Source organism: Pimephales promelas, chromosome 25, assembly GCF_988280905.1.
Source record: "Pimephales promelas chromosome 25, fPimPro1.hap1.1, whole genome shotgun sequence".
In the NCBI taxonomy this organism is placed as follows: domain Eukaryota; kingdom Metazoa; phylum Chordata; class Actinopteri; order Cypriniformes; family Leuciscidae; genus Pimephales; species Pimephales promelas.
This window is the reverse complement of record NC_142793.1, coordinates 5,044,243-5,056,970: the sequence shown is the minus strand read 5'-3', so window position 1 is coordinate 5,056,970 and position 12,728 is coordinate 5,044,243. Positions and strand designations below refer to the sequence as shown.

Here is a 12,728-nt window from a genome sequence, read left to right as displayed (position 1 = left end):
TCATGGTGCTGTCCATGAACTATGTGGTCCTGAAGGTCCAACATGATCAAGTCTGCAACTTGGGTAGATTTTTTTGTTTTGTTTTGTGTTTTATATTCGCTTTTCATATTTTCAGAGTTCCGCGTTCAATATCTAGTGAGTTGAATATTGTTACTACACAAATAACATTTTTTATCTCCACAAAACAACTTTTCCTTCGGGTTTGCACTTTGTAGATGGTCCCTTTTTAACAGCCTGCGCATAGAGATCAATGTATTTTGTCCTGTCCGAAGGAAAGATCGTTTTGATGAAATGTAAGTTGTAGCTTGTGGTGTTTTATCTGTAGTTATCTGTGATATGTGTTGTGTCTAGCAACAACGTTTAGTTCACGAGTTATTGAACGCGGAAGTCCGCGAATGTGCGAATATGCGAATATAAAACCAACTTTACCTAAGTCCGTACAACTTACTCATCAGGACCAAACATGCCCCCACAAGGAGAATGATTTAAAATATTACCAAACATAAGGTTTACAAACCACATGATTTAATTCAGCATGCGCACATCCAAATCAACAGTAGTGCCATTTTGCAGATTTAACTGAACAGCAATCCCTGCAAATGCTTTTGCAAAACAAATGTAAGAATATTTGTCATTCCAATAAAGCACCTTAAAACTGAGATGGCAAATCACTCCTAAAAGGGCAACACAGTCAGTGACAGCAAAATAAAAGTGGGTTTCATTATTCAAATTCATTTTTGTACCACTTTAAAAAAAGATACATTAGTAAACTTTTTGAAATAGATCAAAACATGTGTTTTTTTATATTTATTTTAGTAACAATTAAGTTATGATAATAAATAATTCAAGACTGGAAATCAACTCTTTAAATACATTTGTGGTGGCTCTTAAAAGAGCCGTTGTGGGTTGAATCAGACGCCGGTTTAAGCGCGTTCTCCGCGGATGCGGCGGGCCAGCTGAATATCTTTGGGCATGATGGTGACCCTCTTGGCGTGGATGGCGCACAGGTTGGTGTCCTCGAACAGACCGACCAAATAAGCCTCGCTGGACTCCTGCAGGGCCATGACAGCGGAGCTCTGGAAGCGCAGGTCTGTCTTGAAGTCCTGAGCGATTTCTCTCACCAGCCGCTGGAAGGGCAGTTTGCGGATCAGCAGTTCGGTGGACTTCTGATAGCGGCGGATCTCCCGCAGAGCCACGGTCCCGGGCCGGTAGCGATGAGGTTTCTTGACGCCGCCGGTGGCCGGAGCGCTCTTACGGGCGGCTTTAGTAGCGAGCTGCTTCCTCGGGGCTTTACCACCGGTGGATTTACGAGCGGTCTGCTTGGTTCTTGCCATTGCTGCGAGTTTCTACTCTTTGTCCTGCTAACGCTGGAAATGCTGCTCTCTGTGTTAAACGCCCGATTTTAAAGCATTGGAGCGCCACGAGCCCATTGTGCGAGATGACGCAGCCTTGTGATTGGTTAGTACGTGACGTCAGCGCATGAGTGCCAGCCAATGACTGCGCGTTTCCTCTTTTTCAAACAAGTGGAGGGTTTCCCGCTCGAGCTCCTTTGTTCTGTTGAATACATGACACCTCCCCGGTCTTTATACTCTAAATGTTGTATTTATTTGTTCTGAAATACCCGCCTTAATTCACAGTGGTTGTGCAGATTTCGGATTAGATCAAAATCTTATTACACTCTGTATAAAAGCACTGCAGCGAGACACTGGGGTTTACATCCGTCCCGTGAGAAAGAGGATCAAAAACCCAGAGTAACACTGACCAAATTCCATTACCATGAAATTGAGATGTGTATTTCTTTTTTTTTTTTGGATGATTTATTAATATATTCAATATGTTATCAGAGCTTGGAAATGGGTTGGGTGACAAGCACACATTAGGAGACCATCATGTATTTTTAACTACCTAGGAGTTAAACTCCATGTATTTTAACTACCCAGGAGACCATGTATTTTCAACACACCTAACTTACTAACCGTCGATGATATCGAGCAATCATGTTTTCTTGCTTTGATGGGTCATTTTTCTCTCTGAATCAATAGTTTTTATGGCGTTTGAAAGTATTAACAAAGAAAAGCACTCTCTACCAGATAAAATGGGTGGCTCTTAAAAGAGCCTTTTGATATACATTTAACAAGCTCGAGTTTACTTCGATTTGGCAGGTTTCTCGGTCTTCTTGGGCAACAGCACAGCCTGGATGTTTGGCAGCACGCCGCCTTGAGCGATGGTCACTCGGCCCAGAAGTTTGTTGAGTTCCTCGTCATTACGCACCGCCAGCTGCAGGTGACGGGGGATGATACGAGTCTTCTTGTTGTCCCGAGCGGCGTTTCCAGCCAACTCCAGGATCTCAGCGGTGAGATACTCGAGTACCGCCGCCAGATAAACAGGAGCTCCGGCACCGACGCGCTGGGCGTAGTTTCCTTTCCGCAGAAGCCTGTGAACACGGCCGACGGGGAACTGCAGTCCCGCCCTGGAGGAGCGAGTCTTAGCCTTTGCTCGGGCTTTACCGCCGGTTTTACCTCTTCCGCTCATGTTTATTTCGTCAAGTACAACTGTGTCGAAGTAAGAGATGAAATAAGATATGTTGAGACTAGGCAAGCCACTCACTCTATTTAAAGGAGAGTGCAGGTCGCCCATTGGTTTAGAGTCTATAAAGATACAAACCAATCACTGGTGTTCTCTCCAAAGCCCAACCCCCTATTCTAGCAGGAAAAAGAATGTGTCAAGAATTTGTGACAAGAACTGCCATTGAAATATTTCTGATAGAAACTCATGAAATTGCTTAACTGATGTTAGAGGAATGAATATTAATCTAACAATATTTCTTTCTTTTTTTACACAGTTAATATGTGTTAAAAAATGTTAAAAAATAAAATGGTGAAATAATTTAAACTTTGTTCATTTAAACTGAAGCTTTTCACTTCCATATCAACATGCTGCCTAGGGTTTGATACGCACACGTTTTAACATGTATACATGCACACCATAAATTCTAAATAAATATGTATATATGGATATTATACACTGTTCCTACACATGGCACAGTGTATTCTGTGCACAATGGCCTTCTGATATGTTATACGGTTATATATTATGTTCCATTGCAGTTTTATCAACACCCATATAGCCAGATGTAGGGGGGTTGTCTTTTTGGCCATTTTTAATATATTTTTATATGTATAAAATAGATTACACAACTTGATTGTTTCAAGACAAGGTAACTTATTTTTGACAAAAAGTATTTTATAGTTTTTGTTTAGATTGTACAAGTTTAAGTGGTCAAAAGTAAAATCTTGACTGTTTCCTTTGAATAAAAATCAAAATTCATGTATTGTAATGATTTCTGTTAAATTTGAGTTAGCGAGTGGCTCTTAAAAGAGCCGTTGATGGGAAAAAAAAAAGAGAGTGGACTTAATTTTTTGGGAGCTGCCTTTTTAGGCTTGGCAGCTTTAGGCTTTGCCTTAGGTTCAGCTGGCTTTGCTTTTTTAACACTTTCAGCTGATTTCTTAGTGGCTTTGGCAGCAGGATTCTTTGCCTTCTGGTGCGATTTCTCGGCGGTGGGCATCTTTCCCGCTATGCTCTTGGGCTTTTTGGCTGCATCCTTTGCTTTAGGAGTCACTTTCCTTACCGGTTTCTTCTTAGTCTCGACTTGATGCTTGTTGAGCTTGAATGAGCCGGTCCCTTTGACCGGAACCATGGTGCCTTTAGTCATTCAGCCATTTTTATTGATATTTATGGTGTTCAGATTAAGCTTTGAGATTTGTTTGACCCCACGTTATGCTTCCATTTACACATCAGTCAGAATGTTAAATCATTCTTCTTTCACCTGCAGAATATTGTCCGTACACATCCTTCTCTTAGCTTTGGAGATGTGCTTTCATAACTTCCAGATTGGATTACTGTAATTCCTTATGCAGCAGCCTACCCACGAAAGCAATACATCACCTTCAAATGGTACAAAACTCTGCTGCTCAAGCACTTACACGTACAAAAAGTCTGCACATATTACCCCAAAGGCTTCCTGTGATCAATCGCATCCAGTTTAAAATATTAGTCTTAGAGTAAGCTTGTTACAGTCCCACAGCTCAATACCTCAGAGTTAGAGCAAATATATCTTCCTGTACGGCCTTAGATCTAGCATCAAAAATTAGCTTGTCATCCCCATCTAATATGTGGGTGGTAGGGCTCTTAATGTTGTAGGCCTGAAAAATGCACTGAATTAAGATGATTGGGACTTCCTATCATTATAGGCTAATAATTATATTTCTAAATCACCCCTTTTTCTGTCTTTTCACACAGTCTTGTACACTGGGTGACTAACAGCATTTGAACAAGAGGTTTAAAGTGGCAGGGAATTTTCTCCTGTCCACAGGGAATGCTGGGGGGCGTTGTTCAATGGATTATGCTGGCAAAATCAATTACAGTTTAAAACTTCCTTGAAAGAATACACGGAGAGGTTACTTTCTGAATTTTTCAAAATCGTTCACGGAGATCTAAGATCTCCCATCAAGGATTTAATATTTAAAACCTCATAGAATCTGAGGTGTTCTTTGAATCCTGAAGATGTTGGACATGCTCTAACATTTTTACTTATTTCAGCTATTTACACCATAAGGAAAATGGTTCACAACCCTTTTTTGGTTTTATAAAAGCAGTGTGAAAGACAGTGACAGTGGTCATAAAAACTGCATTTAGCACATGAGGAAATATTGATCTGTTCCCTAAAGGGTATGAAATAAGTGTCTGAGAACGTGGAGGAGACTTTTTCCATGTAGTTTATTTATAAAAATAGTACATATTCCAATTACACATCCTCTTTTGTATTTAAATTTAAAGGGTTAGTTCACCCAAAAATGAAAATTCTGTCAGTATTTACTCACCCTCATGTTGTTCCAACCCCGTAAGACCTTCGTTCATCTTCGCAACACAAATTAAGATATTTAAGATATTAAGATCGCTCCTGCATACAGTCCATAGGCTTCTTGAGGGACTGGCTCTTGCAGTCCTCGAAAAGTCATAAAAGACATCGTTAAAATAGTCCAAGTGACTACAGGGGCTCAATCTTAATTTTATCAAACGACGAGAACACTTTTGTGCGCAAAAAAACAACAAAAATAACGACTTTATTTCAACTATTCGTTTATTTCTCCCTCTGCGCGAGTCAGGTAACTAGTTTAATAGCGTAAGCTTCTGTTATTGTACGTCACACGCATCACACACACATGACCAGCGTCGGCCAATAGTGAGCCTACGTGTGACGTAGCTCTACGCAATCACACTACGTTAACTGACTACAGGCTTATGGAGAAGGAAGTGAATAGTTGAAATAAAGTCGTTATTATTGTTGTTTTTTTTGCGCACAAAAGTGTTCTCGTCGTTTGATAAACTTAAGATTGAGCCCCTGTAGTCACTTGGACTATTTTAACGATGTCTTTTATGACTTTTCGAGGACAGCAAGAGCCAGTCCCTCAAGAAGCCTATGGACTGTATGCAGGAGCGATTTTAATATCCTAAATATCTTAATTTGTGTTTCGAAGATGAACGAAGATCTTACGGGGTTGGAACAACATGAGGGCGAGTAAATACTGACAGAATTTTCATTTTTGGGTGAACTAACCCTTTAAGGCACGTTTTTGTGCACCCAGGTTTGAACACTCAAAAAATGTTGTGCCATTCCTGGAAACAGTTCCTATGTAACTGAAGACACAAATGAACGTCACATGCCTGGCATTTCCATGGTGTTAGTTGCTTCTTGCCACGCACTGCTTTGCAATGCACGCATATGCGGCGACCAGCAGTGGCAATATTTCTGACATCGGAGGTCAGCTCAGCTCCTGGAACCGGCACATGGTCATCATTACTAGTCTGTTTTGGATCTGCTTTCTCAGACACACCGCAGAGCTCTGCAATAAGCTCTTCCATAAACGCCTTGTGCGTCATGTTACCGTGTAGCTCCTTGTGCAATATGAAAGCGTTGGTGGCAGCAACGTCCAAGAACTGTAGAAAGACTTTTCTGTACCACTTCATGGTTTTGTGCTGTGCAGTGTAGTACTGCACCAGCTGGTCGGAAGGGTCACCACCTGTCATGTGCTGGTTGTACGCGGCCACTGGCGCAGGACATGGAAAAGACTTTGTCCTCCGTGCATCATGTGCTTTCACTTGTCGTTGCACACGGCCTCCAGTATAGGCAGCATGGATGGTGGAACAAACGGACACCTCTTGTTTGTCCATCCACTTCACACACACTAGAGGCCCATCCCGAATCCACCGGATGGATCCCCTGCTGGACTTTTTGGTCAGTGAATTAGATGAGCTCTGTGGAAAGTCTTCCCTAGAGTCTCTGTAAGTCCCACAAGCACCAAAGTTCTTAGCAAACAAGTCTGTTAAGAGCTTCGGACTTGTGTAGAAATCGTCCATGTACACATGGTACCCAGAGCCCAAAACTTTCTTGTCCAGGAGAGACATCACGGCATCATAAGAAATCCCACGGCCTGTGGGAAAGACGTTCTTGCCCGTGTACACAGAGAGGTCCACAGTATATCCATTCGACGTGTCCGCCAGGACAAAAAACTTGAAGCCCAGCTTTGCTGGCTTGACTTTCATGAATCTTCTCATTCCTGGATTTGCTCTGGATGCTACCAGTCTTTCCTTCACAGCTAAATTTCTTCTGGGATGATAAAAGGCTTTGCAAGCAAGACGGATTGAGTCCATGAGGGGTTTGACCCTGAAAAGCTGGTCATGTTCAGTTGTGCCCCTCTTTTTGTCATTTTCCTTGTCTGCATCTGGGTGACTTATGTGCAAATTCCACGAAACGGTGCGGTATCGGTCCCTTGACATGACTGTGGCGGGAAAAGGCACAGAGAAGAGACTGTCCTGTCGCCAGTAGTCAGCGATGGAGCCCATCTTCACCATGGCCATGTAGAAAAGGAGTCCAATATAGCGGTACAGCTCGCCAACACTGACATCTGCCCAACTGTATTTGCGGCCCTTTGCGAGTGCCCTGGCAGCCTGAGCGTTTGTGTTGTGGCACAGATTGGACACGACACTCTCTGAGAAAAACAGTTTGAAAAGACTCATAGGAGAGTGCGAGTCAGCAAGACTCAACTGCGGCCCAGGTTCCCGAGCCGGCACGAATCTCAGAGACTTTGGAGCCACATCGTCATCAGTCTCTTTTCTCCATGACAGAGTCTTGGCTGTCTTTAAAACAGGAATCTGATCACTGTCACTCTCACATCTGTGGGGGCAGGAAACAAAAGTGAGTATGTTGATAACAGGATCACAACACCATTATCATTCTTATACTGATATTTTGCCCACACATTAAAAGTGATTACACATTCAGCCATGCACATATACTTTCCTTATATTATTCCACAGTATATGCAACTAAATTGAATCTGTCATTTGTAAAATGACGGGCTAAACATTCACTTACTCAATATTCTCAACCGTGTCAAGCACAAGCACAAATTAGTAAACATTTGTTAGCTTATGCATGCACCGATTTGTCAGCTTGGATAACATAAGTGATGGACCCTTTTCACATATGCAGATTTCTCAGGAGAGAAAATCATCCAAGTTGGGTAAAATTCTTAGTAGTGAAAGGCAGTTTACACAAAAGTTTATTTTTTGCATTAATTTGCTCAAAATGCAAAAAAAAAAAAAAAAAAAACAACTTCACAATAGTGTTCACAACTTTCCAAAAGAGTAAAAAAAAAAAAAAAATAAAAAATAAATATATAGAACTAGATAAAGGCAGTCGAGAAGAGAGAAAGATGTTCATTTCAGAGTCACTCACGCAGCAGAAGTATTAGAAACACACTAGTTGTTTAGTAGTTTGATGCAACGGTAATATAATACTCAGTATATAGTAATAAATGCACATCATAAATAAAGAAATATATACACACGCTTTGCAGGATTTACGCTGTTGATCACCACTAAAACTAGTTATCACAGTCTATGAAAAGGACCATTGATTGCGGCTGTTGATGGGACAACTACACACTTGTTTATCCACATTCAAAACATTTACACCTCAGCAGATGTTGGAGAACAGTTATGCTCCGTTGTGAAGTCTCTCTCTCGCTCTCCGAGTATAGCATACGCTTGTTTTGCAATGCATTTGCATTAAAAATCCAGGACAACACATCTCACTCAGAAAATGAAAAACTGGCAGATTTCAGTATGACCATATTGGTTTGAAACAGCTAACTTAAATGCGACTTTAACAACTAAAAGAAGAAGAATAAACGGCTTACTCTTCAGAAAATGTGTCCTGCGCTGAATGCAGGCCTTCGTCATCAATGTCTTCACCATCTTCTGACTCTGACGAACAAGTGAACTCTTCCTCGCTGTCTATGATCATCCGAAGAGCTTCCTCGTGAGCGTGACAAGCCATCTTGAGGAAAAATCAATAAACCCAAACAAAAGTTTGCCGCCAGTTTTATCCTTATCCTGTTCGGGGGCGTTTCCCACATTCAGGTCATTATCATGTGAATGACGCGCTACCAGTGGGTGTGACCAGACCAGCGCTAAACCAGAGCCCGTCTAACGGAGAGCCTTGGCACTTCCGTTGTGTATCATCCTGGTTGCAGTTCCATTAGAATTCCACTGGAGGTGATCGCGGGCGAGAGCAGAATGAATGGGAGTCTATGGGGCTAAACGGCTAAAAGTGTCTCTTTCACCTGCTTGTCATTAAATTAACATAGATTTTATTGTTGATCCCACAAGTTCAATATAGATTATAGGCCAAAAGTCGAATGAACGAGTACTTATGTCCTTTTGATTTCTTACAGGTTAGGCCGTTGTTGGCCGGAACACGCTAGCATTCTGCTATTGTGTGACGTCATCACATTTTTGAACGGATTTTTAGAACAGATAAGTGAACTTATAAATGCAATTTTCAGCTGAGTGTATTATCTTAGCCCTCCCTTTTGAATGCAACTTTCAAATTACTTGACAAAAAATTACATCCTGAGAAAAGTGGATTTATGGGGGTGAAACCCCATTGACTCCCATTCATTCTGCACTCGACCGCGAGCGCCCCCGCATGGACAGAGACGTGTTACTGCAGCCAGTCCAGAACCCGGAAGTAACCAGCCAGTGCCAATTCTCTTCAATTAGACATTCTCTGGCTAAACCCATAGACTGTAAAAAATAGGACTCTCAAGACACACTCTGCTTATGCCAGGGGAATGCCCTCACCCAAATGTTTTTAACATAACATAAGGACGCTGGTTATTTTGACCATAGAAGCACAAGAAAAATATAGCCCCACCTCTGAATTATGTCCTACAAGTTTCAGGATCATTAAAAATTATTCTCTTGTTTACATGTTGGGTAAAGGTTTGGCTTTTCTCCCACAAGGTTTCACCAACTCCCCTCATTTTAAAGGTGGCAACGCAATTCCTGGAGATATTTGATTAAATATCAAGCATTACCTATTTATCAATATACAAATAAGACCCATGGACATCAACATCAGTTTGGAGGCATACAATTGATTTTTACAGGAACTTTACAGAAGTGGTCATTTTTATTTTGCAAATAGTAACAGCTGTAAAGTCCACTGATTTAATCGTGCAGTCAATGCATGTGTTTATAACAAGTCAAGTAATTAAAAAAATATGTGTAGCTCGTCCCATTCATCTTTGGAGTAAATATAACACATTTATATATATTCATTTAGCTGATGCTTTTATCCAAAGCGACTTACAATTGCTTTATATGTCAGAGGTCGTAGCCTATGCCTCTGGAGCAACTGGGGGTTAAAGGGTTAGTTCACCCAAAAATGAAAATTAAGTCATTAATTACTCACCCCGTGCTGCATGTACCAACCCCGTAAGAGCTTCGTTCGTCCTCGGAACACTAATGAAGATATTTTTTTTATTAAATTTGAGAGGTGGATCACTGCTACATAGGCTGCCTAAGGGATTGAAACTTGACGACCCAGAAAGTCATCGAAGAAAATGACTACAGCGGCTCAACTATAAGTTTATCAAGCGACGAGAATATTTTTTGTGTGAAAAAAAAAACAAATAAAAATAACGACTTTATTCGACTATTCCTTTTCTTCCTTGTAGGCCTGAGACGAGAGTTCAAGAGTTTTACACGACGCATGCGGGGTTCAGTTCTCGTGCATGCGTCGTGGAAATCTCTTGAACTCTCAGGCCTACAAGGAAGAAATATATTTAAATATATAAAGTTGTTTAAATGTAAATTTATAACTTTACTTGGGAAAAATTGTAAACAGTTGCATCAAATAAAAAAAAAAAACAAAAAAAACAGTGTGTTTCTAATACTGCTAATACTTTCCAATAATAGACCCCTGAACAGCACACCTGCAATTACAGGCTGAGCAGTGCACAATCGGTTGTGGAGATTTCTTTTGGGAGATTAAAAGGAAGATGGAGGTGCCTCCTAAAAAGAAATGACTGCAAGCTGGAGCTGAGCAAGAGGATTGCACTGACCTGCGGTGTGCTCCATAACATTTGTGAGGAACATGATAATTTCACTGAAGAGCACCCAGATAGGACTCTAAACATTGAGCCTCCTGTTCAGACATTGTGAATACAGAAGGGGTTGACATCAGAGCTGCATTAGTGGTGCATTTTAACAGAGGGAATGAGTGATTCTTTGAATACACTAATGCCATATTTTTGTAACACTGTGTTTGTGTTTGAGGACACCTGCACTTTCATAAATTGTGTTTTCTCATCCATTGAATAAACACTATTATCTCTAAAACTGCATTTTGTGAATAATTTCATAAGCCATTTTATTGCCCTGTAAACATTTATAATAAATGGCCATGAGAACTGCTCAATTCTTGTTTTATTGCCCTCAATAACGACCCTTTTCTGACCGGCATGAGACATTCTTTTGTCTGAATTCAGCCATTATAGCCTTTATTCAGGCATTATGGCTTGCCATCAACTCCACCTCAAGCCCACTATCCACCTATTATCTGAAGCCTTTCTTGAAAACAAACCAAATATTGTGAATTCTTGAAACAAAATATATTGTGAAATAGATATAGCACCTGCCCGACAGATGGATTAGAGCTACAGTTAGCATCAAACTACTTAACACAATTTCAAATACGAATATTTCCCTTTTCCTCAATTCACTTTAAACCACCAAGTTTTTATTAACTTCCAATCATTAACTAATTTGGATTTGTCATATTTAATGTGGAAATGTTATAAAATTTTGTAAGGAACTTAGCTATAGGAAATGTTAATAATCAATGATAACTTATGATTAATTATGAATAATAGGGTTAATTGGGTTAACATGACATGGCTAAATTAATATTACCATCAATTAATCAGTTCGTTCAATGAACTCTTGTGATTATTAATTTATTCCAAGAAAAGGTTATCTTCCATGGCCACAGAAGAATAACTATTACTTAGCATGTACAACGCTTTAAACATGTAGCAAGATCAAGATCAAAAAATAGACTTTGTTTGCAAGCAGTGAATCAGAACCAAATACATAAAGTGCACAAGTTTTATTAACTAAATAACTACTTCTGGATACACAAATCATAATACATTAAAGGGTTAGTTCACCCCAAAATAAAAAATTAAGTCATTAATTACTCACCCCCATGCTGTACCAACCCCGTAAGACCTTCGTTCATCTTCGGAACACAAATAAAGATATTTTTGATTGAATATGAGAGCTGGATCAGTCCTACATAGACTGCCTAAGGGAATGGCTCTTGACGGCCCATAAAGTCATTAAAGAAAATGTTTAAATATTCCATGTGCCTACAGCGGCTCAATTATAAGTTTATCAAGCGACGAGACTACTTTTTGTGCGAAAAAAACATAAATAACGACTTAATTTGACTATTATATTACTTCCATATGGGCGCATGCGCGAGAACTGAGACGAGGACGTTCTTCTCCTTCGACTACTTTTTGTTACCGGCTGCTCACCGCTTAGGAGTTTTACCGCCCCCTACCGTATAAGATGATGTGCTGATATAGCTAGAAGCGCAAAACTTTACAAGCAGAGGAAGATGCGCGCTGTACATATGCTTTTCAATTAGCGTATTTTCCGCACTACAAGGTGCACTTAAAAGCCTTTAATCTTCTAAAAAAAACGACAGTGTTCCTTATAATCCGGAGCGCCATATATATGGATCATCATCTTATACGGTAGGGGGCGGTAATACTCCTAAGCGGAGCAGCCGGTAACAAAAAGTAGTCGAGGAGAAGAACTTCCTCGTCTCAGTTCTCGTGCATGCGCCCATAAGGAAGTATTATAATAGTCGAATTAAGTCGTTATTTATGTTTTTTTTCGCACAAAAAGTAGTCTCGTCGCTTGATAAACTTATAATTGAGCCGCTGTAGGCACATGGAATATTTAAACCTTTTCTTTAATGACTTTATGGGCCGTCAAGAGCCAGTCCCTTAGGCATCCTATGTAGGACTGATCTAGCTCTCAGATTCAATCAAAAATATCTTTATTTGTGTTCCGAAGATGAACGAAGGTCTTACGGGGTTGGTACAGCATGGGGGTGAGTAATTACTGACTTAATTTTCATTTTGGGGTGAACTAACCCTTTAATAATAAACATAAACAATGGCGGGTTAGTGAATGGTGACATGAGAAGTACAAAAGATTACAGGATCAATAACATCCCGCCGGATAGCCTGAATCCATTTCCGTCGAACTTCATCGACAGGGAACTGAGGGAAGTAATGAGAACG

The 12,728-nt window shown here is 40.4% G+C and overlaps 3 protein-coding genes across 3 annotated transcripts; all 3 read right to left on the bottom strand.

The window, feature by feature from the left end:
* Window positions 1-823: 823 nt before the first annotated feature.
* LOC120468000 (histone H3) lies at window positions 824-1,452 on the bottom strand. The gene has a single exon (XM_089127985.1). The coding sequence runs from the start codon at window positions 1,332-1,334 to the stop codon at window positions 924-926; it is 411 nt and encodes a 136-aa protein (XP_088984111.1). The 5' UTR covers window positions 1,335-1,452; the 3' UTR covers window positions 824-923.
* A 558-nt stretch (window positions 1,453-2,010) lies between these two features.
* LOC120468010 (histone H2A-like) lies at window positions 2,011-2,582 on the bottom strand. The gene has a single exon (XM_039656650.2). The coding sequence runs from the start codon at window positions 2,530-2,532 to the stop codon at window positions 2,146-2,148; it is 387 nt and encodes a 128-aa protein (XP_039512584.1). The 5' UTR covers window positions 2,533-2,582; the 3' UTR covers window positions 2,011-2,145.
* Window positions 2,583-5,545: 2,963 nt separating this feature from the next.
* Window positions 5,546-8,469, bottom strand: LOC120468005 (piggyBac transposable element-derived protein 4). Its single transcript, XM_039656643.2, has 2 exons — window positions 8,262-8,469; window positions 5,546-7,234 (listed from the first exon to the last, which is right to left on the bottom strand). The coding sequence occupies exons 1-2, from the start codon at window positions 8,399-8,401 to the stop codon at window positions 5,656-5,658; spliced, it is 1,719 nt and encodes a 572-aa protein (XP_039512577.2). The 5' UTR covers window positions 8,402-8,469; the 3' UTR covers window positions 5,546-5,655.
* Window positions 8,470-12,728: the final 4,259 nt, after the last annotated feature.

Bases quoted from the DNA above. Each gene is read 5' to 3' on its own strand.
- LOC120468000 (XM_089127985.1), bottom strand. From the start codon at position 1,334: ATGGCAAGAACCAAGCAGACCGCTCGTAAATCCACCGGTGGTAAAGCC.
- LOC120468010 (XM_039656650.2), bottom strand. From the start codon at position 2,532: ATGAGCGGAAGAGGTAAAACCGGCGGTAAAGCCCGAGCAAAGGCTAAG.
- LOC120468005 (XM_039656643.2), bottom strand. From the start codon at position 8,401: ATGGCTTGTCACGCTCACGAGGAAGCTCTTCGGATGATCATAGACAGC. The intron at 7,235-8,261 runs GTAAGCCGTTTA...CTGCCCCCACAG, and splicing joins CAGGACACATTTTCTGAAGA to ATGTGAGAGTGACAGTGATC.